Source organism: Penicillium verhagenii (assembly GCF_028828195.1).
Source record: "Penicillium verhagenii strain IBT 33310 chromosome Unknown utg000007l_segment0_segment0, whole genome shotgun sequence".
NCBI lineage: Eukaryota > Fungi > Ascomycota > Eurotiomycetes > Eurotiales > Aspergillaceae > Penicillium > Penicillium verhagenii.
Window position 1 is genome coordinate 3,269,825 of NW_026643171.1, and position 26,253 is coordinate 3,296,077.

General features: G+C 47.9%; 9 protein-coding genes across 9 annotated transcripts; 6 read left to right on the forward strand and 3 right to left on the reverse strand.

Annotated features, from left to right (window-relative positions):
- Positions 1–295: 295 nt before the first annotated feature.
- N7466_007874 (aspartate aminotransferase) lies at positions 296–1,807 on the forward strand (the record flags this gene model as incomplete). The annotated part of the gene is made up of 5 exons (XM_057167263.1): positions 296–472; positions 539–1,029; positions 1,101–1,497; positions 1,554–1,659; positions 1,740–1,807. The coding sequence occupies 5 exons, from the start codon at positions 296–298 to the stop codon at positions 1,805–1,807; spliced, it is 1,239 nt and encodes a 412-aa protein (XP_057020304.1).
- Positions 1,808–3,335: 1,528 nt separating this feature from the next.
- On the forward strand, positions 3,336–8,769 carry N7466_007875 (putative ABC transporter; the record flags this gene model as incomplete). The annotated part of the gene is made up of 14 exons (XM_057167264.1): positions 3,336–3,851; positions 3,917–4,088; positions 4,146–4,371; positions 4,443–5,120; positions 5,498–5,622; positions 5,676–5,723; positions 5,794–6,451; positions 6,530–6,607; positions 6,700–7,261; positions 7,325–7,573; positions 7,644–7,933; positions 8,000–8,453; positions 8,518–8,562; positions 8,638–8,769. The coding sequence occupies 14 exons, from the start codon at positions 3,336–3,338 to the stop codon at positions 8,767–8,769; spliced, it is 4,233 nt and encodes a 1,410-aa protein (XP_057020305.1).
- A 405-nt stretch (positions 8,770–9,174) lies between these two features.
- Positions 9,175–10,931, forward strand: N7466_007876 (uncharacterized protein; the record flags this gene model as incomplete). The annotated part of the gene is made up of 2 exons (XM_057167265.1): positions 9,175–9,755; positions 9,821–10,931. The coding sequence occupies 2 exons, from the start codon at positions 9,175–9,177 to the stop codon at positions 10,929–10,931; spliced, it is 1,692 nt and encodes a 563-aa protein (XP_057020306.1).
- A 203-nt stretch (positions 10,932–11,134) lies between these two features.
- On the reverse strand, positions 11,135–13,031 carry gmdA (putative general amidase GmdA; the record flags this gene model as incomplete). The annotated part of the gene is made up of 4 exons (XM_057167266.1): positions 11,135–11,259; positions 11,336–11,747; positions 11,811–12,692; positions 12,753–13,031. 4 exons carry the CDS (start codon positions 13,029–13,031, stop codon positions 11,135–11,137), a joined length of 1,698 nt encoding a protein of 565 aa, XP_057020307.1.
- Positions 13,032–13,931: 900 nt separating this feature from the next.
- Positions 13,932–15,159, forward strand: nimX (cyclin-dependent serine/threonine-protein kinase CDC28; the record flags this gene model as incomplete). The annotated part of the gene is made up of 4 exons (XM_057167267.1): positions 13,932–13,968; positions 14,073–14,581; positions 14,653–14,816; positions 14,904–15,159. 4 exons carry the CDS (start codon positions 13,932–13,934, stop codon positions 15,157–15,159), a joined length of 966 nt encoding a protein of 321 aa, XP_057020308.1.
- Positions 15,160–16,116: 957 nt separating this feature from the next.
- On the forward strand, positions 16,117–18,880 carry N7466_007879 (uncharacterized protein; the record flags this gene model as incomplete). The annotated part of the gene is made up of 6 exons (XM_057167268.1): positions 16,117–16,545; positions 16,613–16,799; positions 16,868–17,393; positions 17,457–17,562; positions 17,621–17,812; positions 17,864–18,880. The coding sequence occupies 6 exons, from the start codon at positions 16,117–16,119 to the stop codon at positions 18,878–18,880; spliced, it is 2,457 nt and encodes an 818-aa protein (XP_057020309.1).
- Positions 18,881–19,586: 706 nt separating this feature from the next.
- On the forward strand, positions 19,587–20,666 carry N7466_007880 (uncharacterized protein; the record flags this gene model as incomplete). The annotated part of the gene is made up of 1 exon (XM_057167269.1): positions 19,587–20,666. One exon carries the CDS (start codon positions 19,587–19,589, stop codon positions 20,664–20,666), a length of 1,080 nt encoding a protein of 359 aa, XP_057020310.1.
- A 200-nt stretch (positions 20,667–20,866) lies between these two features.
- Positions 20,867–24,156, reverse strand: N7466_007881 (transcription factor domain-containing protein; the record flags this gene model as incomplete). Its single annotated transcript, XM_057167270.1, has 8 exons — positions 20,867–21,803; positions 21,857–22,012; positions 22,067–22,285; positions 22,336–22,468; positions 22,532–22,740; positions 22,800–23,783; positions 23,918–24,000; positions 24,070–24,156. The coding sequence occupies 8 exons, from the start codon at positions 24,154–24,156 to the stop codon at positions 20,867–20,869; spliced, it is 2,808 nt and encodes a 935-aa protein (XP_057020311.1).
- A 596-nt stretch (positions 24,157–24,752) lies between these two features.
- On the reverse strand, positions 24,753–25,848 carry N7466_007882 (lactoylglutathione lyase GLO1; the record flags this gene model as incomplete). Its single annotated transcript, XM_057167271.1, has 3 exons — positions 24,753–24,928; positions 25,010–25,756; positions 25,815–25,848. 3 exons carry the CDS (start codon positions 25,846–25,848, stop codon positions 24,753–24,755), a joined length of 957 nt encoding a protein of 318 aa, XP_057020312.1.
- Positions 25,849–26,253: the final 405 nt, after the last annotated feature.

Consider the following 26,253-nt stretch of genomic DNA (forward strand, 5'->3'; position numbering starts at 1 on the left):
TTTCTTTTATCCCCCGAAGGAACCACGGCTCGTATGTTCTGAGAACTGATATACCGGGAAACCGCAGCAAACATTTGAAGAGTACGAGTTGTGTCATTTTTCGCAAGGTTTCACTGGAAGTTTGTTTCACCTCTCAACACACCTGGTACTACTACTAGTATCTACGGCAGGTGCTGCCCCCAATGCCTAGTGACCTTTCAATATTCCTGATATTCTCTTGGAGAAAGAACTCCCAGGCTGTTCACGCAGATCCAAAATTTCGCGCAAAACTATTCAATATCTCGTTACCGCGAACATGGGATCCTCTTCAATTTCGTCTTGTTTCTCAAAGCTTGATGAGGTACCACTCGATCCTCATTACTCACTGAAAGAAGACTTTGAAAATGATGCCGATCCCATCAAGGTGATCTTGGGATCGGGTATCTATCGAGACAAGAATGGGAAGCCATGGGTATTGCCTACGGTTCAAGAAGTAAGTCTATAACTCCAAGACTGCAATGGTGTGATGCAAGGCGATTTCTGATAATTGGTCATGAAGGCCGAAGTTCTAGTCGACAATCTACAGGATCCCGCCCGTTACGACTACCTTCCCATCCCAGGATATGCACCATTTTATACCGCAGCACGGGATTTATTGTTTGGGAATCTGGAAAAGCCAAAAAATTACATTGTCTCTCTCCAAACTGTGGCAGGGACAGGTGCAAACTCCCTTGGCGCCCGTTTCGTATCCGAGGTCTTGAGGCCATCTGCAGTGTGGCTATCAGACCCGAGTTGGATCAATCACGCGAATATTTGGACATTGATGGGAGTGGAGGTGAAATATTACCCGTACTGGGACGCCGAGAATAAGTGCTTGAGTTTTGAGAAGATGGTTCAAGCTCTGACACAAGAGGCCATGCCCGGAGATGCAATCGTACTTCATGGCTGTGCCCATAACCCGACAGGGGTTGATCCAACGAAAGACCAGTGGAAAGCAATTGCAGAAGTTTGTGAAGGCAGAGGGTTGTTCCCTTTCTTTGACTGTGCATAGTAAGTGGGGTGACTTGCACACGGGGTGGCTATTCTTTTAATTGGAATGGAGGCTAACAGAAGAGAGATAGCCAAGGATTCGCTTCCGGAGACTTGGACGAGGATGCTTGGGCATTGAGATACTTCGCATCTCGCGATAACATGGAGCTCGCAGTAGCCCAATCTTTTTCAAAGAATATGGGCCTCTATGGAGAACGCGTTGGGGCCTTGCATGTTCTCACGGCTTCACCAGACGCTGCATCAAAGGTGAAAGGGCATCTCCTCCGTCTTCAGCGAGGGCTAGTCTCTCAACCACCCCAGAGAGGGGCAATACTGGCGTCAAAAATTCTTCGAAATGACACACTATTCAAGAAATGGTTACTGGATCTTTGTGAGATGAGCTCGAGGATGAAAGACATGAGAAAAGCACTGCACAAGGAGATGGTTTCTTTGGGAACGCCGGGAAACTGGGACCACATATTGAGTCAAGTGAGTGAATCTCATAGTTTGTTTCGAAGAAGATTGACATTTCTAATAACAGATAGATTGGAATGTTCTCCTACACAGGCCTCAGCGCTGCACAGGTAGAAGCCATGCAGTCTGACAGTCACGTTTACATCTTGAAGTCGGGACGAATCTCAATTGCAGGCTGTAAGTATTTGAGCACATGCAATCATAAGTCAGAAATTGAAATTTTTTGATTTAGATGGAGCTAAATTGTAAGTCGATAGTAAACGATTCAAACGTCAAATATGTGGCCCAGGCAATCGACCGTGCCTTGAGAATGGAGCTCAGATAGCTCGCCCATTCGCTGTCCGAACATGCCTCTTACTTTGCTCATGATTCTTCATTGCTTGATAAATCCTAGTAAAAGTTAACGGGGCTTAGTACATCGCCGGTTTTTCGAACAACGCCGTATAGCGACATCCTGATGTCGAAATACCCCCAGTAGGTGAAGATCAAATGTTGCGAAACCTTGGATGAGAACGCCTGGATGACCAGAGCAGACCTCGGGAGTTTTATTTCCCAGAATATCCATGAAATCTGTAGGCTGTAATGGTACGGAGTAGTACTAGTAATCTACTAGTAATCTACAAGTCACCTACTAGTCCCCTCAAAGTCAACGTAAATCCATGCTGTCTCCTTAAGAGGCTTAATCCACCCTGGTCTTTGCCACTATGCCTTAAAAAAAAAAAGGAGTGACACGCCACGCTCTTCAATGTTTCAAATGTTAATGAAGGGCGTTGTCGACAAATGTGTTTTGGAGGCTCAAAACTGAAACTGAATACCTAACAACAGCCAAGTGAGAATCAGGCTGGGTACCTACTAGGTAAAAACCCGGAACTGTTCAACTCCTGTCCAATACTTCAAACGTTGCTACCAATACAAGCTGGACACATGCATGGATTGATCTCATAAACCTTTGACAAAATTGGTACCGTGATGTGCAGGTGACGGCAAGCTGACGATGCATTTAATTTTCAGCTTGTGTAGCCTTGGAATACCTTGCAATCCCTGGAGGTCACAAGACCATCTACGATACATGTAAACTGGGATGCATGAGTACTGGCACTTGAGAGCAATATATGTCTAAGTAACCAAACTACCTTGGAGGATTACAACAAGGTCTCATTGACTTGAGAATACAACGTCGGAATGCAGGGGCCGGATAGACCGGAGGTTCCCGGGGTCATGGAATGATCAATATGACCAAAATCCCCCGCCCCCAAAAAAGACTCACCGTGAAATAATCGAAATCGAGAGTAAGAGATGTGAAAGAGGTTAAAAGAGATCAGGGTTGATCGATGGATATCGATGACTTCATCATCGTTGAATCCGTTGTTCAACCTTGGGATTTTCGATGTGGTTGCATCGCCCAGATCGGGATATGCACCTCACATAATCGGAAATAGCAAGCTGACTTTGCCAGAACAAGAACTTTGGTCGTTCCTTTCCAATTTCTTGAATTCTTTAACTCCTTTTGGAAACAAGTGGGTACAGGTCGGTGAAGTCGGTCAAGTCAGGTCGGTCAAGTCGACACTCCGATGCCGAACACGAGAACCTTGTCATCGAGGGACCTGATATTTGACGTAATCATATGCATTCGTCCATCTCAATATTACTGTGCTGAGATACCTGTGTGTTCTTAATGTAAGCAACAGCTGCAACACCTGTTCGACAACATTTGAAAGGGAACCTCATGTTCTTTCTTCCCCAGCAGGATCGCAACATTGAATCTCAATGAAGGAAAGTGCCAGACGCGTAGCAATAAGAAGCAGTTCACCAACACTTAACCACCCGACGTCATTCTCTCTATTTTTCGGGAAATGGATCGAAATACTTCCATTCATAGCGACAAAACCCTCGCTACTCCCGAAGAGGCAGATTATCTACGAGAATCCAGCTCCGCGGTTGCCAGCATCCCTTCCCAACCAGACAGAGAAGAGGATTTCGCAGAAAGCCGCAGTGTCATCTCAAAGGCATCCGACGATGATTCAAATGACGCTCACCTTAGCCGGGCTGAGCTCACCCAGACACTCACCCAACGAAGAAGCCAAGCTTCGGGTCACCAAGGCGAAGAATGGGCTCAAATTGAGAAGCTGATTTCACGTATGTTCGGTCATGAACGGAAGGCTAGCTCCAAAGAGGAAAAGACACGACATGCAGGAGTGGTTTGGAAGAACCTCACCGTAAAGGGCTTGGGCCTTGGAGCAGCCCTGCAGCCCACCAATGGTGACATATTTCTTGGTTTGCCGAGGCTCATCAAGAGACTGTTCACTCGAGGCCAGAGAGGAGCTGGGCAGGGGAAGCACCAAATCCGAACCATTTTAGATGATTTCACAGTATGATACATTTCCCTTCCGATCAAAAAACCCCGTATTCTGACTTTTTTTTTTTCTACCACAAGGGCTGTGTTCGACCCGGAGAAATGCTTTTGGTTCTAGGCCGACCTGGCTCAGGTTGTTCTACTTTTTTGAAGGTCATCGGCAACCAGCGATATGGATACGAAAGCATTCATGGAGATGTTTTATATGGTGGAACGGACTCTGAAGCAATGTCCAAAAACTATCGTTCTGAAGGTATGCGGCGAAAAAAAAGAAAAGAGGCCATCATCACTCGTGAAGCTAAAAAAACAGTTTCTTATAATCCGGAGGATGACCTTCATTACGCTACATTGACTGTCCGAGAGACCCTGCTGTTTGCGCTCAAGACCCGAACACCAAACAAAGAGTCACGGATTCCTGGAGAAAGCCGCAAAGATTATCAGCAAACATTTCTGTCTGCAATTGCAAAGTTGTTTTGGATTGAACATGCAATGGGAACTAAAGTTGGCAATGAGCTTATTCGCGGCGTTTCAGGAGGGTATGTCAAATTATGGCTATTTAAGATAGACACATTGAAGTTTTGCTAACATTCTTATTCACACGAGAAAGAGAGAAAAAACGTGTCTCAATTGGAGAGGCTATGGTGACCAAAGCTAGCACTCAATGCTGGGACAACTCTACCAGAGGACTTGATGCGAGTACGGCATTGGAATATGTGCAAAGTCTACGGAGCTTGACCAACACGGCCCAGGTTTCCACTTTAGTTGCCCTTTACCAGGCCTCCGAGAATTTGTTCAATCTTTTTGATAAGGTTGTGCTTATCGAGGACGGAAAGTGTGCATTCTTTGGTCGTTCAGAGGATGCGAAGCCTTATTTTGAACGGTTGGGATTTGAGTGCCCGCCACGATGGACCACACCAGACTTCTTGACATCCGTCAGTGACCCGCATGCAAGACGTATCAAACCAGGATGGGAAAACCGGATTCCCCGTACAGCGGAAGAGTTTCAAGCAGTATACCGTCAAAGTGACATTTCCAAGATCGGACTTTCGGACATCCATGATTTTGAGAACGAGTTACAAGCCCACGAACACGAAAGAGAGATGCTGAGAAAAGACACCACTACGAAAAACTACACAGTCCCATTTTGGAAACAGGTCATGATCCTCACTCATCGTCAATTTCTCGTGATGTTTGGAGATCGAGCAGCCTTGGCAGGCAAATGGGGCGTGATTACCTTCCAAGCTTTGATTGTGGGAAGCTTGTTTTACAATCTTCCCAATACCAGGTTGGTCCTTATTCTATAATGTCTTGGATGATTTAATGTTGATTTGATACTAGTTCTGGGGTTTTTACTCGAGGCGGTGTTATGTTTTTTATCCTTCTATTCAATTCTCTGCTTGCACTTGCGGAACTTACAGCTGCTTTCCAAAGCAGACCCATATTGATGAAACACAAAAGCTTGTAAGTACCGATGTTCTGGGAGTGTGGAACAAGAGCTTACAAGGAAAATAGTTCATTCTATCGACCAGCTGCATATGCCTTGGCCCAAGTTGTTGTAGATGTGCCATTGGTGTTTATCCAAGTTGTCATCTTCGACATCGTAGTATACTTGCAAGTATTCCGCATTCTTTTCAACTCCAGAGCTAACAAATAGATTTTTAGCATGGCAAACCTTGCCAGAACACCATCCCAGTTCTTCATTAATCTGCTATTTATCTTTATACTTACCATGACAATGTATTCTTTCTTCCGTTCTCTGGGAGCGCTTTGCGCTTCATTGGATATTGGTGAGAGAACATTGTTCTTTTTTTTTCTTTACTTTGATGCTAACAATCTCTAGCTACTCGAATTACCGGTGTCGCCATCCAGGCACTGATCGTATATACAGGTAAATATCAAGTTTCCACTAATTATCTTTTTAGACACATATGAAGCAGACACTGACAATATCGGATAAGGATATTTGATTCCGCCCTGGAAGATGCATCCATGGCTCAAATGGCTTATTTGGATCAACCCAGTTCAGTATGCGTTTGAAGCAATGATGTCCAACGAGTTTTATAATCTGGCGATCCAATGCGAAGCACCATATGTTGTCCCATCTGGGCCAGCAGCAAGTGCTGGCCATCAAGGCTGCACAATTCAAGGCAGCTCTCCTAACAATCTCACCGTTCAGGGGTCCGATTACATACTGGCAGCCTACACTTACTCTCGCAGCCACCTATGGAGGAATTTTGGCATCATTATTGCTTGGTTCCTTTTCTTCGTTTTTTTGACCATGCTTGGAATGGAAATCCAGAAGCCTAATAAGGGCGGTAGCTCAGTTACAGTCTTCAAAAGAGGCGAGGCCCCCAAAGCAGTTGAAACCGCCATCGAAAACTCAGGAAGACCCGCGGATGTGGAGACCACCGAAAAAGAGGCGCCATCGGCAAGCTTGACAGATGATGAAGCCAAGGAGAAAGTCCAAGATATCGCTAAAAACACTTTGATTTTTACTTGGCAAGATGTGAACTATACCATCCCGTACAAAGGTGGACAACGGAAGCTATTGCAAAATGTCAACGGCTATGTCAAGCCAGGTCGGCTTACAGCATTGATGGGCGCATCAGGCGCAGGGTAAGTTTGCCGGATATTTGACCATGTACGGGCACGAATCAATTGATGCTAATTCCTTCGTTGTTTTTCTTTTTCCAGAAAAACAACACTTCTGAATGCACTGGCTCAGCGGATCAACTTTGGCGTGGTGACCGGTGATTTCCTCGTTGATGGAAAGTAAGTCTGGTTCATTGGAATATTTTCAAAGCATTTTAAAATTTTTTTCTCTACCTCGAGTGTCCACAAAATCTAACAAAAGATGGACATAGCCCCCTTCCGAAGAGCTTTCAGCGTGCGACCGGATTTGCTGAGCAAATGGACATTCACGAGCCAACTGCTACAGTACGCGAATCTTTACGGTTCTCCGCTCTTTTGAGACAACCCAAAGAGATTCCCCTGCAAGAAAAATATGACTACTGCGAGAAGGTGATTGATCTGCTTGAGATGCGATCTATCGCTGGCGCAACAGTAGGATCTCCTGGATCGGGATTGACCCAGGAACAGCGCAAGAGACTCACCATCGGGGTAGAGCTAGCTAGCAAGCCAGAGTTGCTTTTATTCCTGGATGAGCCTACATCGGGGCTTGATTCGCTAGCAGCATTCAATATTGTTCGCTTCCTCCGAAAACTAGCTGATGCTGGACAGGCCATTCTGTGCACAATTCACCAACCTTCGGCCGTTCTTTTCGAAGAGTTTGATGAATTGCTCTTGCTTCAGAGCGGTGGACGGGTTGTTTACAACGGTGCTTTGGGGTCAGATTCGAAGACACTGATTGACTATTTTGAACGAAATGGTGGGAAGAAATGCTCACCACATGCTAATCCGGCTGAAGTCAGTTTCATTTATCTATTTCATACATTTATCTGCATTATAAACCTGACATTTTCATTTTAGTACATGCTCGAAGTGATTGGAGCGGGCAATCCAGAATATAAAGGTCAGGATTGGGGCGACGTATGGGACGCCACCCCAGAGTCCAAGGCTCTTTCTGCAGAGTTGGATGAAATCATTCGCGATCGTCGTGGCAAAGAAAATGAGGATGCCAGAGACAATCGCGAATATGCCATGCCCTTGTATGTCCAGATCGTGGCAGTGACCAAGAGAACTTTCGTGGCTTATTGGAGACTCCCTGACTACATCCTTGTAAGTCCATCAATAATTGAAGTCAATGCACATTTGGAGCCTCTGTTATATATACTGACGTATGACACAGGGTAAATTCATGCTTCACATCTTTACCGGTCTTTTCAACACCTTCACGTTTTGGCACCTGGGAAACAGCTATATTGATATGCAGTCAAGGCTCTTCTCTGTTTTCATGACACTTACTATCTCACCACCACTTATTCAGCAGCTGCAGCCCCGTTACATTCATGCTAGAGGTCTGTACCAGTCTCGAGAGTCGAATTCCAAGATTTATTCCTGGACTGCTTTCGTTGTGAGCACGATTTTACCCGAGCTTCCATATTCGATTGTTGCAGGATCTGTGTATTTCAATTGCTGGTAAGAAAGCATGCATCGGTTAAATTTGAACTTAATATATTGCTAATAAAAGCTCATCGAATCTAGGTACTGGGGAGTCTGGTTCCCGCGCGACTCGTTTAGCGCCGGCTATACTTGGATGATGCTTATGCTGTTTGAATGCTTCTACGTTGGCTTTGGACAATTCATTGCAGCCTTTGCTCCAAATGAGTTATTTGCCTCCTTGCTAGTTCCTACATTCTTTACTTTTGTTGTCTCATTCTGCGGTGTTATTGTCCCCTATGTTGCCCTACCCCACTTCTGGCAATCGTGGATGTACTGGCTCACCCCCTTCCACTACCTGCTAGAGGGATTCTTGGGTGTAGTAACTCATAATGTTCCTGTCCGCTGCGTGGAACGAGAAGAAGCTCACTTCAGTCCGCCTTCTGGACTGACCTGCCAACAATATGCAGGACCTTACGCTCAGGAAGCTGGCGGCTATGTCAGTGATGCCGGAAATGGGATGTGTGCTTTTTGTCAATACTCCACAGGAGATGAATTTGTGAGTCCCCAACTTTTGTTATTTACGGGACTGCCTAGAACTGCCTCTGACTTTTGTTTCCTAGGCTGCTGGGTTCAATGTCTTCTATTCACACAAATGGAGGAACTATGTGAGTCACCTGGCCACCTCGGATTGCCTCCTGAAGTCTCCATTTGATAACGAGAACTCTAACAAATATCTTTAGGGGATTTTCTGGGCATATGTGATCTTCAATTTTATGGTTGTCTTCCTGTTCTCTTGGTTGTATCTCCACGGGGTTCGGGATATGAAACGGTGGTTTAGTGCACGCAAGACAAGAAAAGTAGCGAATGCTTGATGGAACACGAATATCTAGAGTCTTTGAAGTCTTAGTTTGAAACCAAATCAATTATTATGTGGTCCAGACTAAAGACAAAGATTGAAGATGGAGGAACGTGGTTAAAATGTTGATCCAGAGTCCAGACTATGTAGAATACTAGAAATCCACTTGTTATATGGGCACTTGAGCACTCAAGTGCTGGGTAACAGCTCTCCGCGCTTGAAAAGCTTGGCGCCTCCTCTTCTCTCTCCGCCCCCAATTTTCCAAATTCAATTCCCTTTTACCCCAGCGATCGCTCGTGACAATAACATTTGAAGCTAGCAGGGTTTTCTATCATGCTGTGATATATACATAAATCTTACTGCTCGTTCTGTCCTCTACCCGACCCCCCAACACATCATCCTGCCCTCGAAAAGGTTGACTATGAAGGAAGAAACCCCCAGGGAGTCGCCTGAAGGCTCGCGGGCCGACGACCAGTCGAACTCGAAATCCGGTGCCAATCTAGGGTCCAAGGACCGAAATTGCCAGTATTGCGGTCAGCCGTTTACCTCATCGTCACTTGGTCGCCATCTCGATCAGTTTCTGTTCAAGAAGAAGCCTGATGGCGTTCATGATGTCGAGGAAATTCGTCGCATCCGCAGTGGGATCACTCGTCGGCAGGCCCGCACGAATTCTGGCAAGCATGACGAGAGCCCCGATCACGTCCAAAAAAAGGGCTCCGTCGACCCCTATACTACCACTGGAGAATCGGCATCCAAGGCACGCGAACCCCCGCCGCGCATGATGTTCAATACGCCGACTTGGCATGCAACCGGCGTCATCAACGATATTCCAAACCCAAGTCGCGTGCTAGACGGGCCACGAGTCATGCCAAATCAGTCGCGGGCGGGCTCCTTGCAGCTGCCGGATTATGCGAGCCGAGGTGCCAATGCCAACAACCCTGATACCATGAAAGCGCTCGAGCTGGCGTTGCACGAAGTGCTCGATAATATTAAAGCTGCAACGTAGGTCATTCCCTAGCCTGCCCTAACCTGGCGTTGTCGCACGCTAACAATGCCATTTTTTCAAGTTCGCGTTTTCGGCCTAGAATATCGCCCTTCGATTTCGATATCCAAACCCAGACGTTCCCCTCCCTATGCCTCCAACTCCTTCCCCCTCCGCCGAGCTTGTTCGCTTCTCACCCATTTTCCTCGCCGAATTCGTTTCCACTCCAACCACCTGGGATGGAGCACCTTGAAATGATCCGTCAAGCACTCCGCTCCAAGGTTGCGCAGTGGAAAGCCGACCAAATTTCAGGGGATTCCAGCGCCCACGCGAAACTGGGGGTGACAATGGATCACAACATGATCTATCGGACCGGAAGGCAACACGAGGAAATCGGATTGAGACATCTGGAGCTAGCTTATAATCACTGGAACTCCCTTCCCCACGAGACTCGTCGTGAATCATGGCAGTTGGAGATGACCCGCGCATTTGCCCGGGAAGCGGAGCAACGTAAGTCGGTAGATGAGCAGCTAGCCCGGGTCCAACAAGAAGCAAATCAACTGCGAGCCCAAGTGGAACGACTTGGATCATGCCAGTGGCCCCGCGAATTCGCTCTCTTCCCTCCCGACGCTCTCCCAATCTCTCGAGATGTCGCTCGTGAGTTGAATGCGAAAGAGAGCCAGATCACTCCGGATTCCACACGCTGGGACTACGACCACGTCGTCAGCAAATGGAAACGCGTTGTCATGCATGATAAGGGTATGGGCCGAATTGGAGTCGGCTATACTAGTGGCATTCCAATCGCCGATCTAGATAATAGCCAGCAGCAAAGTCCTAATGTGCGACCTCCCCGACCGGGCGAAGATACTTCATCTCATCCGAACCGCCTGCGACCTCTGCAGTCCGCCGCCGCTATGAGCCCAGATGCGGGTACAGCATCCACGCCTGCTTCCTCGGCAAATTACGCTTCTCCATATTCGCATGCCGATCCCCGCAGCCCACCGGGTGGCAGCGTCGGCGCCCCACAGGCTAAGCGTCCTCGTTTGATGAATGGAGCTGACGGCCCAGCCGCGCCGTCTTCTGACTCCGCTCCTTCATCGGCTAGGCCATGCGGCCCTTGGCCATCTTCCTCCACTCCCATTCTCTCTAATCTGGCAGCTCCGTCCGGCCAAACGCCACCTTCCGCTTCCAGATAAATGATTTCTGGTCTTTTGGCCATGAACATATTCTTATATTTGAGAGAATTTTGGTGGCCTCCTACGAATGGATGATCTGACAGCATATACCCTTTGTATAGTTAACCTAGCCATGGATTGGTCTCACTTAGAAACATCAGTCGAATAATCTTAAGCTGAAACATTGTTATCACGCTATCTTCATTCCCACTTGTCTGGTTTCTTTATTTCTGCTCTTGGGCAATCTCTTTTCCGATATACTCGGCAATCGTCAGAATTTTCTCCTCCTGCAATCGCCTCCCTATCAACTGGACCCCAACAGGAGCACCATCGTATGTGACCGCATCATCTGCTTGGCTGTCAGCGAAAAGAGCAAAAAAGACACACCTCGAGAGATTATATCAATGACCAGCAGGTTTACTTACAATCCCATTCGATATGATCTTCTAGCTCGGAGACAGATATGTCGGCTGGACAAACATCCACGGACTTGTCCGCAAAAGTCACTGGAATGGACACAGTCGTGTAGTCCAACACATTCACAAAAGTGGTGTATCCGACATGACCGTATTGGCCAGGAATAACCGCGGCATGTGGCGCTAGTGGACAAAAGACTCCATCAACGGGACGTCCTGTGCCGGTCAACTCCACAGTGCTATTCCAGTAATCCATGTACTGTTTCTGGTACTCCCGCTTTGTAATGTTGATGGCAGAGATTGCCGAGGCCTTGAGCTCGATTCCTTCTTCGGAAACAATGACCTGTGTTGCTTTCCCCTCCCCAGACAGACTAAAATGGTGCCTCATATCGATGCCACCATCCATTTCAAAAACTCGGGCCTATTCCAGTCAGTGAGAATTCAAACCCCAATTCTCTCTATTAACGAGCCCGGGCATACATACAGCTAAGTCATGGGCTATAGCATGAGAGGGTGGGCTCCAGGTGATGATCTTATGGCCCAATCGTCTTAAAGTCTGTTCGACAATCTTCATGCCCCGCGCAATCGGGGGGTGAATGCGACCCACACCGTCATAGGCCATGAACCCGAACGCAAGACTCGACTCACCACTTCCAGCGCGTTCGATCAAAGAATGAGTCTCTTGAACAATTTCATCCCGCCATGGCAGTTCCAAGACCAGTGGATCATGATACCAGGGCTCTTGGCTTAAAACCGCCTTGAAAAGCATTGTCAACGAGCGTACCGTGGGTGCTAATGGCCCAATAACAGACAAGATTGAAATCTGACCATCCATCGAATTAGCAGCACCCTCGTACGGGATCCGTCCGGATGACGGACGCAACCCATATAGAAAGTTGAATCCGGCGGGGATTCGGACGCTGCCCCCGATATCAGTGCCGAAGCCGACAGGTGATCCTCGAAGAGCGATTAGTGCTCCTTCACCACCAGAGCTTCCACCACAAGATAAGAGTCTGTTCTTCGGGTTCCAAGTGTAGCCGATGATGTTGTTGACTGTTTCACCGGCCATGAGAGTTGCAGGAACACTGGTCTTGCAGTACAGTACGGCGCCGAGGCTGCGCAGCTCTCGGGTCAGTTCGCTTTCCTCTACTGTCCGACGTGGGTCGTTGGATTTCCCTTGGAATGTGTTGATCCAGCCTACGTATCCCATTGTTGTCTCGACTCCTTTGACATGGAATTGATCTTTCAGACTCACTGGGAGACCGTGTAGTGGACCAATTGGAGCTTTATGTTCTGCGAAGTAGGCATCGAGTCTCTTGGCGTCTTCGATGGCTGCGTCGAAGAAAATCTCATGTAAGCAGCTGACCTTTTTTGATGGCGTTAGTCCTTGGTGTCTGTAATTTGTTTGCGTATGGCTACCACTTACTAACTGATGAGCCAGTGCAGCACGGTGACAAAAGGCTTCTGTGACTTCAACAGCTGACCAACTACCGGTGGTTGTTTGTGCTGTGATATCAACAGCATCAGATTCGGTGATCTCGACCTCACGCTCACTGAGATATTGCTGGATGTAAGCTCCTGTGACATCCGGGACTTTTGTCGCAGCAGGCACGGGCTCTTGGAATCGCCATTTCTCCGGAATGGCATCGAGAATAGCTTGACGCTTGGCTGCGCCCTTGGATCGCCAGGTGGAATCTCCTGCCATTATAAGGTGAAGGGACCAGTTGACAGTTTAGACGGGGACAGAGTTTGTGAAAGGGAGATTTATTTTTGTAAGCATTCAAGGTCTCTTATCATTGTGAGCGGGGGTGTTGGGGTCATTTTGGAGAGGGGGTAAGTACCTACAAAATCAGCGGGGAGTACTAAGTACGAACGAGTGAGTACGAGTTACAAGGAACATTGGACATTACAGATGTTTACTAGTATGTATAATATGCAACTGTTCATATTATCTACCAGTTGACTAAATAAGTAGTAATGTCCCTGCACAAGTATCTATAAATCACACACCTCGATATAGCTTGATTCTCCAGTTATACCAGCATATACTAGTACTGTAGTACATACTGTAGTACATACTGGGTCCATGTTCCCAACTTCAAATGTTCGGGGGACCATCAGCAATTTCAGGCTTCAAGTATTTTCAATGTTGATAAGATCGATACAAATTGAATTTTTTCTTGAATATTTCAGACAACACCTTGCAAAAGAAAATCCACCAAAACATTGAAAAGAGTCAACTTCATCTCTTCCATACAATTTAGTACACTGACCGCCTTCACGACGCGGGGGCCACTGTTTGTTTTTCTCCCCACCTTGAAACGCAAACCAATTCAATTCTTGCTCTTTTTGTCCAGGTGAAAAGAAAAAGAAGTTCCAGACGAACAACAATTCCTGCTGTGGGGACCTGAGCTGGAACCAAAGAGCATCCCCCGTGGTTTCATAATTTCTTCATTAACATGTACGTCTCATTGGCCCCATCTCCCTCTCCTTGCTTCCTCCATCCTTCTACCCATTGCTCCCAAACTGCTTCCTTTCAATTTCCCCAACCATGGCGTTTTCTAACAGGATTGAGAATAGACCAGGATACAAACCCCCAGCCAGCATGGAAAACTACCAGAAAATCGAGAAGATTGGCGAGGGTAAGTAATTCTGGACGGTGTTGCGTGGCCGGATTGATGATCCCTCCCAAGTCTGCTTTTGCTTTGTTTTGACCCGAACTCACGCGTCGTCTCCGTCTCCCTAGGCACCTACGGTGTTGTTTACAAGGCCCGCGAGCTTAATCACCCCAATCGAATTGTTGCTCTCAAGAAGATTCGTCTTGAAGCCGAAGATGAAGGCGTCCCCAGTACCGCCATTCGCGAGATCTCTCTCCTCAAAGAAATGCAGGACCCCAACATCGTTCAATTGCTGAACATCGTTCACGCAGATGGCCACAAACTTTACCTCGTTTTCGAGTACCTGGATCTCGATCTGAAGAAATACATGGAGGCTCTACCAGTCAGCGAGGGTGGCCGTGGAAAGGCTCTACCCGATGGCACGATGATGGGTGCCAACCTGGGTCTCGGCGAGGCCATGGTCAAGAGATTCATGGCTCAGCTCGTTGAGGGCATTCGCTACTGCCACAGCCACCGCATCTTGCACCGAGATCTGAAGCCACAGAACTTGCTGATCGACGTTGAGGGTAACCTGAAGTTGGCTGATTTCGGTCTCGCCCGGGCATTCGGTGTACCCCTGCGAACTTACACCCATGAGGTCAGTATACCCGCGCCTACCACTGGATTTAAACAGGAAATATGGGATCAATATCTAATCGGTTGGTACAGGTTGTTACTCTGTGGTACCGCTCTCCGGAAATCCTGCTTGGTGGTCGTCAGTACTCTACCGGTGTTGACATGTGGTCCGTCGGAGCTATCTTCGCCGAGATGTGTACTCGCAAGCCGCTATTCCCCGGTGACTCGGAAATTGACGAGATCTTCAAGATTTTCCGGTCGGTGCTTCTCTTTTTTTTCTCTCTTTTCTTTTTCACTTTTCTTTTTCACTTTCGGATTGATCGGTCGGACTAACTCTTCTATAGTATCCTTGGTACTCCTGACGAAGACGCCTGGCCCGGTGTCACCTCTTTCCCCGACTACAAGGCTACCTTCCCCAAGTGGAAGCGTCCCGATACCCCCCTTGTCCCTGGTCTGGAGGCAGCTGGCTGTGAGCTTCTTGAGGCTTTACTCGAATATGACCCGGCGCATCGACTTTCCGCGAAACAAGCCTGCATGCATCCATACTTCCGTCACGGAAGCTCCCACTACTCGGGCCGCAACCACAACGGCACTCACTGAACGACTTTGACTGGAATGATTTTTAATTTCGTGTAACCTTATTCACGACGGGCTGGCCTGCAGACGCTCCCCGGGGACATGTGTTTCATTTTTTTTTCTTCTCTCGATTTTGATTCTGATTTTTGTACTTGGCGTTCATCGGGGGAATGACCAGGAGGGCGGGGATTACTTTTATCACCGGTTTTAGTCAATGCAAGGCGTACATACCCCTTTTCATGCGGGTTAAAACAATCCAAGTATGGAGTAGATGTTCCAAGGTTCTAAGTGCTCAGCACAGCCAACTTGAATGTCATCTTCATCTATTCCTCCAATCAGGTCTCCCTACTCTATGCTAATCGTGTGCCCTTCCGTGTCAGATACCCAGAGCTGAGCCGGGCCCCACATCAACACGAACAAGTGCTTATATTTGGAAACAAGTTTAACCCAGAAACCCGGACCTGGGCGTATGAGAATCTTCTCAACCCACTTCTGCGTCCCCATTAATAGATGTGTTGAGGCGAAGCTCTTGGGGGCGGATTATGTTAAATCCTACCCTGCAGCTATTTGTACGCAACAGCTGAACCTGAGATGAAAAGTTGGGGGCCATCAGCGCCAGGCTTGGCCTAGACGCTTGTTCATTCGCTAGTGCGCTATGAGTCTAACGCACGCACCTGCAGCCTTACGACAAAGATCCGAGGGCATGAATGGTCGAATCCCGTGTCTGCTGATGTACGCGATAATGTACTAGTCTCGGCACCGGCGACGCCGTGGGAGGCCGTGCAAAGTATATTGGGGTTGAAAGTATTTAATGAATTGAAACGCAACTCTGGGGAACATTTGAATGAGACACGACAATCTCTCCCCACATTCAGCTCTCCAGGTACGGAAGCACTGTGAAGAGCCAGGATCTCCAAAGTTGAGCTTCGTTTCAGGTTTTGATGTGATCGTCAAGAAAAAGCTACATACAACAAACAAACCATGGAGTTCGAAGATGAAATGTACTCCGGCGGTGCTGCTTCCTCCCGATCTAACAGCCGTCCTCCGCACCGGGCCCGCTGCCAGGCCCCACAGGAATCTGTGAAGCAATTCTGGGAACAGTTCAACACAAGATACCCTGGCAAAGTCTACACCGTTCTACCGGACAACGCCTATGCGCGCACACGCGCAAAGCGTGTCCCCAATGGTGTAATCCAGGGTCACCAGGCTGTTAAGTCGTATGAGCAGGCGAAGCTTGAGTGTCAGAAGTCCGTGGATCGCATTGTGAAGGAGTGTCAGCGGGCCAACCAGAAGTATACGGATCCGCATTTTGACATTGAGTTGGACTTGAAATCCGGGCGCAAGAATTATTTGTTTGGGCTTGATAAGACGAACGAGGAGATGATGCCTCTGGGTGTGAAGAGAGTGACGGTATGAAGAGCCAACGTCATCTTGTTTGGGAGCAAATGATGTGGACTCATGTTGATGATGCATCTAGGAAATCTTCAACGACCCCCAGTTCTATGTCAATGGACCGACGGCGTCAGATGTGCGCCAGGGACGTGATGGGGATTGCTGGCTCATGGCTGCGCTGTGTACCATGGGCAACAAGGAACATTTGATTGAGAACATCTGCGTTGCCCAGTGCCAGGCTATAGGAATCTATGGATTCGTGTTCTATCGCGGTATGTTTTGGATTGACGTCTCCGATTGTCGGTATAGACTTGGTGCATTTATCTCTGACAATTAACAGATGGAGAATGGCAACAATGCATGGTGGACGACAAGTTGTATCTTCGTTCGGCTGATTATGATGAGTCGATTGACGAGCGTCCGCTTTGGGATGACAGAATTGGCACAGATGCTGAAGAAGAGTATCGTCGAGTCTGGCAGACAGGTTCTCGAGCTCTGTACTTTGCACAATGTGCTGATCCAAACGAGACCTGGCTACCCTTGCTAGAAAAGGCCTTTGCCAAAGCCCATGGTGATTATTCCGCCATCGAGGGTGGGTTTGTTGGTGAAGCCATTGAGGATTTGACTGGGGGTGTCACTTCGGAGATCCTGTCGAATGACATCCTGGACAAAGACCGGTTCTGGAATGAGGAGTTGATGAAAGTCAACGAGGAGTTCTTGTTCGGTTGTGGAACAGGAATGTTTTCGAATTGGTTGGATCCACAGTATAAAGGTCCTCCACGAGATCGAAAGGGGATCTCAGAGAACCATTCATACTCCATTATGGAAGCGCGAGAGATCAAGGGGAATCGCCTTCTTCGTCTGAGGTAAGGAATGCTTATCTTTTTTCTTCTGTACCATTTTCTTCTTACTCTTTCTAACGTGTATAGGAATCCCTGGGGCAAGAAAGAATGGCACGGTGCCTGGGGTGATGGATCCGAGGAGTGGACTGCTGAATGGCTGCAGCTGCTAGGCCATAAATTTGGCAACGACGGGGTATGTGCATTGCAACACGGTGTGAGATAGACTGTGCTGACTCCTTGAATTCATCTAGTTCTTCTGGATTTCTTACAACGATCTTCTTCGAAAATATCAACACTTTGACCGCACCCGACTTTTCGGACCCGATTGGACCATCACGCAACAATGGACGACACTCAATGTTCCCTGGTCCGCAGATTATCACAGCACAAAGTTTATCATGAATGTTACCCAAGGCGGCCCAGTCGTTATCGTTCTCTCTCAGGTATGTGGCATCCGATCGGCTTCACGAGATGTCTGTTGACAGTCAGAACAGCTTGATACCCGATACTTCAAAGGCCTCGCTGGCGAATATACGTTTGTCCTAAAATTCCGTGTCCAAAAGGAAGATGACGAGGAATACATGGTGCGCAGTCATAGCAGCCATTTTATGGGCCGATCAGTCAATGCCGAGATCAACCTTGACCCAGGCCGTTACCATGTTCTGATGAAGATCACTGCATTCCGAAACGAAGAGGTCGAGCCTACTGACGAGATTGTACGCCGCCTTGCCTCCTCCAGAAGAGAAAAGCTGGTGCAGGTTGGTCTTTCGTATGATCTTGCTCATGCCAAGGGTCTGGTTAGCGATACGGAACAAGAACGTTACGAGCAGGAAAGACGAAAGGCCCTTGAGCGCAAGAAGCTGCGCGATGAAACCAAGAGGAGAATGCAGATCCAATGGATTCGCGATCGCAAGATGGCTGCAAGGGAGCAGCGCATGGAGGCTCGTCAGAACATTTCTATGGCCAATGGAACAATGGACTGCCCAATGCCCTTGCCAATCACTCAGATTATGAGTGAGAAGCCCACCGCGTCGCCCACAGAGAGTGTCTACAGTGATAGCAGTGAGCCGCGACCAACTCCTAACAGCTCTGTTCCAACAATTCAGTTCAATGGGCTGCAACCTAGACACGCTTCCGGTGGGCCTCATGGTCGAAGGACGGAGTCGCCGCGACCCAGCTTGAACAAACGTCTAGCTATGGATCATCTGGACGTCAACGACCTAGAGTTGTTAGAAGGATTTGAATTCGACAGTGACATTGACATGCCGCCTGATGATATGGACAACAAATCTGCTCGCCAGATGTCCCAGATTGAAGGACCTGCTGCGGATCCCTGGAATGCTGTGTGCGTGGTTGGTTTGCGTGTTTATTCCAAGGACCCGAAGCTCAGTCTCGAGGTCATACAACCAGTACCAGATGACGATACAGAAGCGCCTCTAGATATAGATGACCCGGCTGCATCTGCAACTGTTGGAAAGTCTCTTGGGAACACTTCACATGGACATTGGTGATTGACTTAATCCCCGGGCTGCTTAAGGCTCTGGCAGATTTGAAAGTTTGCGTCTTCTGTAATGTGATGAATAGCAGCAAACAACTTGAAATAATTTTGATCTCAATCCTGAAAGTAATAAAAAAGCAAAGTTGTAATCTATAAACACAGCATGGAATAAGTCAAGTTCTGGGGACGTTTTCGCGTTCCAAAGGGGTGATTTGGCGGTGTAACGAGTTGGGTATTTTGACGGAAACTTGAACCAATGACTGCAAGTCTGCAAGTCTGCAACTACTGATGCGCGCTTTAATTCTTCATGCACGCGTAAAGCGCCTAAACCGAACTGGTTTCCAGTCCCATCTTTTCCTTCATAGAGTCCGGTTTGTATCAACCTGCCGCGACGAGACATTCGATCTCCCGATCGGAAACAATGGATCGGTATCAATAAGGTACATGAGATAGGTCTAAATCTGATTGATTACCAGGGCATCTATTTACGCCGTTGATTCTACAGGGTGACGCGACCAGCGAAGAATCTTAATAATGAATCACCTACATCAAAGGTGATTCTTTACCTCCCATCGGGCCCCGTATTCCAGGGATCCGAGGTGAGTGAGCAAACAGGAAAATCCGATCCTGATTCTGAATATCGACTCCGCTCTCGGTCGAGGGGAGAGTTAGGGGCTCTTGGGCCCGTTGGGGCTTCCCTGCAATCCAATTTAGCCTCCATGACTTCTGCGACAGTTGTGACTGTGAATTTTCGCCTCGGAGAAACAGAGAATGCATCCTCTTCGATTGGAAGCGCTGAACCAGCGCCAAAGTCAGAACCAGAGCCAGAGCTAGTATCAAATTCAGAATCTCACTCTACAAATTTTCATAAATATCCAACTCCGATACATGACACCCTCGCCGGCTTTGACTGGATCCGAAAAAATCTTCAACCTTCTAAACTCGCAGTCTTCGGCTCCCATATTGGCGGTTCGCTGGCACTGATGCTAGCACTCACAGAACCGCAATCTGTACACGCTGTGGCTGCCTACGAGCCTATTTGTGACTGGCCTGGATTAGACGATCACTGTGCCCATGAAAGGATCACAGACTCGGAATCTTCAAGCAAGCAAAAACGACCACGAAGACGGAAATCCGCAGCACCAGATCTAGTCCCTCTTCTTGAGGCCCGGGATCGACTTTTCACATCCTTTGAGAGATGCTTCGATGCGTTCGCCTCGCCAATCTTATTTCTTCGCGCCGCGGGACGAGATATTCCTAAGACGTTTCCTCAGTATCTTACTGGCCTGAACTATCCCATTCCCGTTTTGAAGAATACTACCAAGGCAATAACTACCGAGGGTTCAGATTCTCCTGATGGCAGTTCAAGGGATAGGAATGCATACTCCGACTTGGTCGCAGATGAGGATATTGATCTGCCCGTTCGTCGTCGAAAAGCGCTCTCTCGCTGGCCACCACATGGGTTAGATTATGGCCTCAATAATGAACCTCGGGTAGGACCTGATCATGGGATTGATAGACTGGAAATAACTTTACCGTGGGTGCGGGTATTTTTAAATGGACCTGTGGGCTCAACAGAGATCGCTGCTAGCAGCAAGACCTCGGCGGTGAAATCTACGGTCCTTGAGCAGCAGGGCGAGGAGATGGTGTCTGTTATGCGAAAGGCGTGTTTCTGGGGTCACGAGAAAGGCCTCGGAGAGCGAGTGGTGACTCTTTCGAGAGTAGACGATTTTTCTGGGCAGGAATTGGCAAGTTATTTTGAGGATGTATTTGATAAAGAGAGTAGTGATGATCAATGACTACTAGATAGGTGCATTGTTCAATAGAGCCTAGTATCCAGCCATCCCTGAAGCACTTACTATGTAGATGCCGGTCTCATTACACCTATTTAAAGAAAGAAAAAAAGAAAAAACCAAATAATAAAACATGAGTAGCTATCCACGAAATATGAATGAAAGAATCTATACAAATATACAGCCACACTCACGTGGACCCCCTCTTATAAATTTGGCCCTTTCATTCCTGAATTAGCATTCGGCGATCCCCACCACCCTTCCATATCTCCTAGATCCGGCAGCATGCTCGGATCACCAGGAAATTGTGGTGTTGATATATCTCCCAGGGGATTGCGGTCGCTACAGAAGCCTTGACTTCCGGACAAGAGGTTTAGATCAGAGTTTCGAATCCAATCAAAATCTCCAGTTTCCTGTCCCGTAAATGCCTGCTGGACATAATGATTCTGATGCTGGTTTTGCTGGTTTTGCTGGTTTTGCGGTTGAGTAGATTGGTATGAAGTACCAGCAAAGGGTACAGAATTGTTGTTTGACATGGAATTCGGTTGCGAGGTGTAAGAATGCACATCTATATCAGCGACCCGAGACTTCTTGCGCGAGGAATCTGAGCCTTGTCTAGTATGTGTTTGGGTTGTAGATGACTTTCGCTGTGCAGAGCCCGATAGTAGGTTCGCACTACTGATCTGCCGCTTGGCGCGGGGACCGGATCGACGCATGTGAGCTTGCCAGCGTCGTTGAAGGGTTACGAGGTAATCACGGGTTCGTTTGGCGTTCTCAAATGACTGGCCTAACTCGTCGAGTGCGCGGAAGCAAAGATTCAAATACGCAACCATTTCAGCGTTACGGGGGTGAGGTTGGCTCATTTCGCCAGCCTTGGTGGGCATTAGCGGGGAGCTGGAGACAGTGACGAAGAGTAACATGAGTGCGGCACTGAAAATGATCGCAACCACCTGGTTGGTCATTCGTCTGAACGTGTAATGTTTCTCGTATATTTGTAGAAGGCGCGCGACGGCTGTGGCGGACTCAATGCACATGCGTCGGGCGTGGTGGTAGCCGGGTCCTTGGCGAGGGCTGCGAGGTTGAATGTAGCTTTTCGAAACCCAGGGACGATGAAAGAAAATGATTATTTGATGATATTGCATACTGGAAAGTCATTAGTGTCCGTTGCAATTTTGATACAAAATCAAGCGACTTACTGGAGGACAAGCAGATGAGGGAGTACTGGAGTGGTATCGTTGTCGAAATCGATCTCAAGGTTGGAGGGCAGGTTATTTTTCCAAGCAAATAGATCTTCAGTCACCTGGAAACATAGCCTTTGTAGATCATGACGAGAAATATCGGAGCATCCATACCTAAATCAATGTTAGCAATAGGACCGAATTGAAAGGGTTCACGAGAAAGCGCACAGGATATGACCGACGGGAGAAATCATCTCCCATAGAACAATGAACTGTCTACAAATGAGCTCCGTGGGGTCTTTTAATAAATTATCAAAATCTTTGTCTTGAAGCCCATATGGCTTCCAAACCGTCTCCTTCTCAGGGCCAAGACTGGACGCAGGCTTCGACACACTGACGTCTCCTGCGTTCATACGGAATGGGCGACCGAGATAGAATCCCCAGAAACTATAATGGTCAGATTTTTACCCGATGCTGCTGGTTCTTTGTCAACTTACTGGTCTGCAACATAGCTTCCCCAAAACACCGTGCGTCGCACATCAGCCTCACGCACACTTATATCGCCTTGATTAACGTATGATGTCATATCAATATGTAAACCAAGATCAAAAGCCAAGCGCATGGACATGCCTAATTAAAGTATCCGTTAGCGACTCACGTCTCTGAACATGCGCCCCATGTCAAAACACTTACCGCTGTACAGCCAGCCTCGCGCATCCCGGTTCGATGCTCCCTCATGACAGCTCATAAGCACAAGTGCCTGAACAGTGGCGACGCAGGGTGAATCAAGTTCAATTTCTAGGAGTGCCTTGGCTCGGTCTGCGAAAAACTCGGCTAATGATTTTGGGAATGTGATGAATGTAGGGTGGTAACGCGCCTCAAACGCACTCCCGATGGCACACCTGTGTGATAAGTTAGTACCCAAGGCTGGTCAATTAAAGCAAAGAACAAAAGAACCCACATAGCATTAGTGAGAACCTCTGAATAAAACGGTGTATCGTCAAGTTCGTTACGCCACTTTAATCGTGCGGTCATGTACATATCTTTATCAACCACATAGATGCTAGGGTTCTGCCAAGTAAAGTAGAGCTCGACAAGATGGTCCTCTAAAGCCTGATCGACCGGTTGACCAACTCGAAGATGATTGAGAATATCCTGGCCATCGTGACGCACAGTGCGTGCATCTGGCCTCTGACGTTGTTGCGTGGCAGACACATCGACAAGGTTGAGGTTAGAAGTCGCACCATAAAACCGTAAATGGCCATCTCCTGCGATTTTCAATGTTCCAATCCGATTAGACAGCTGTTCTATAACGTCATTTTCGGCCTCATTCTCATCGTCGCTGTCGGAGTCTTGGGGTTGTTCCATTGGGAGCTGACCCAGCAGCACACCAGGCTGCTGTGCCATGTCCATGCCAAGCTGCAAGCTTTCCGGGCTCAGACCCGTATTCAACTGCATGCTTGATCCGCTGTTGATATTAGCATAGATGGTATCAAGGCTTTCCGCGGTAGGGAGCGTAAAGCCCCAATGCACGAAGTTTTGGTTGTCAGGAGGACCCCGTACCATATCAAATGGATTCCAAGGCTCTGCGGTCGACGGAATTTGCTGGTTCGGTATCATTCCTTGTGAAGCATTCGACTCGGGGGTCATCGAGTCATTTCTTGGTCGCATCTGTCCATTCGGAGATATAGGAGGTGGACTTTGGATTGAAGATGTGCTTGAGTCTCCCGACGCTTTGGTCTCAATTTCGGATTGACCATCTCCTACAACAGGAATCTTTCCTTTAACGACCCCACGCGGGATTTGGAGAGTGTCTAGCACCCTGTCCATGCCGGCCTCATCTTCTGGGTCCATCGGTGGGGCTACTAGCCCCTGGTCGTGGATAAATTGACATAGTTGATCTATTCTAGCTGAGAATAGCTCAGTGGCAGCTCGAAGAGATACCCTAGTGGGGGAAATCAGCTCTGCCCATTTTTCTCAAATTTTGACTTTACGTATCTGCCCCGCGTCTTGCTGGACTCAAGTACCGCGTAGGGCTTCCAGCTATGCATCAAAAGCCATGTTGAGGTGTGTCCTTACTTTCGTTTATCATCGCCATGTTGATACTTGCAATCTTTACCCTTGCGCTGGCAATTCTGGCAATGTGGCGTTGATCCGTCACACTGCAAGGAACCAAGAATTAGATACCGCTGATCTTTGGGCGAAATTAGGGGGGGGGGGCGAAGACATACCCGAATCTTACTTTCGCGACAAGGTACACATGCTGTAGTTACGTGTTTCCTGGGTGCCTTTTTCGGCTTCTCAAGATCGGGCGACATGATGAAGATTTTCCACGAGGGGAGTTTGCCCTCCAGATTTCGGGATCCCGCCGGTCGATTTCAAGTGTGGGGGTGGCGGATGAGGACCGTAGCATAGAGAGCTCGAGTCCTCGGTCAGATATCAACGAGAATTTACCGGATGTGGCGTGTCAGCTCATCCTGCATCATTAACGTATGCATCACGTTTTAAACAGGTGTGATTTGATCTGAATCTGGGGATAAACGGGGGGTTCGGAAGGTTTCCTTAAGGCAAAAGTTGAAAAAACGCCTCGTTCTGAGTTCCAACTTGGGGGGCGGGGAAGGTCCCAAGGGTCCACCGTGTCCGCCTATGAGATAATAGCTATTAAGCTACCCCATCCAACATCTAGAAAACGGGGGTTATTAGGCGATTTGAACATTCAAATGTTGGACCTGGATTCAATGTTAAGAATGTTTCAACTTGGAATGTTTGTGAAATAATATCCAAAATTAGTATAAGTATATTATATTCACAAAATGTTTCCCAATAGGTAACAACTACATGTAGCAGGACTGTTCTACTATCATAACTCAAGTATTATGGCCAGACATTATTTCCAATCCTACAATTTTAGTTGCTACCAGTTGTTGGTAGGTTTGATCCGTTCATTCTGGATCACTTCAACCCAGTACTGATCGGGATCAAGCAGAAACGCGACCGTGTGCATCCGACCATCGGTCAGGCGCTTCTTGAAGGGGAGACCCAGTGACTCGAATCGCTCACAAGCTGCTGGGAGATCATCCACAGTGATACCTGCGGAGGGAAAAGCAAATTAATATTGAACTGGTCCAAGCTTATGATCCACGAGGGAACCCTGACAAAGGTGAAACTTACAGATATGACCGAATCCCTGAGGCTCCGTGTTACCGTTATGGTAGACTGGGCCCTCCTGCTTCTCAGTGCCATAGTTCCAGGTCAACTCCAACAGACCTTCCCACTCAGAGACTGGGTTCTTGGCACCTTCCCGAATCTCGGGGTTGGATTTGGCATAACCCAGGAAGTAAAGGTTAAATTTATTCTCCGGGTTCTCGCTAGTGCGCACGAGAGTCATGCCCAAAGACTCGGTGTAATACCTGAGACTCGCCTCGGCGTCCTTGACGCGAATCATGGTGTGGTTGAGACGATAAGTCGATGGGTCGGTAGTAGTGCCAACATCCTCGTCACCGCGGCGGATAATCTCAATCCAGTACCCATCGGGGTCCTTTGCGAAGGCAATGTGACGCATGCGACCTTCGCTCAGCTTCTTCTGAAAAGGGTATCCAGCATCCTCAATGCGCTTGCATGCGGCTTCAATATTGTCGACCGAGATGCAGAGATGACCGAAGCCTCGGTGTGGCTCGGTATTGCCATTCACAACGCTGTAATTGGGGTCGTCCTCGGTACCGTAGTTATGGGTGAGCTCAATGTTGGCGTTGCGGTCGGTAAAGTGTGTTTCTCCCTGTAGTGATTGGGGACCATCGTAGGACAGGAAGTAATTGCAGAATTTCCATTGTGGGAAGTCCATCTTCTTGATCAAACTCAGGCCAAGGAACTTGTAGAACTCCAAAGATCGTTTCGGGTCCTTAACCCGGATCATGGAGTCTATAGAGCCATTGTGTCAGTCTTGGAGAGGGGTAAAGGAGAGGAAGGAATGACGAACGGTTCAACTTATAGGTGGATGGATCGGTGGCCATGGTGTAGGATCGTGTAGCTGCTGCCCAAGCTGGTCAATATGATTGGCTCAACACAATCCGGGGGATTTCCAAGCTGAATCTCCTACCAAAAAGACGAGGTGTGAGGACTCTTTGAGATGAATTTAATATGCGAGACCACATTACCAGGTGAAAAATGACGGTGTTTTGTCAGCGTCCGCAGGTGAGGGGAAGAAAGTGGGGCTTTGGTGCATCTCCGAGCATCAATTCCATTCCAAGGTTGTATGTAGTAGTGCGGCGGCCGATAGAGGCCACCCCTAGGTCACATCCCAATTTCAACTTTCCGACCGGCAGAAAGTAACATTGAAATGACGAGTAATTCCAAATTCATATTAGTTTTTGAACTCCATTATGTTCAGCGCTCATTATACATTAAATCCTTGAACT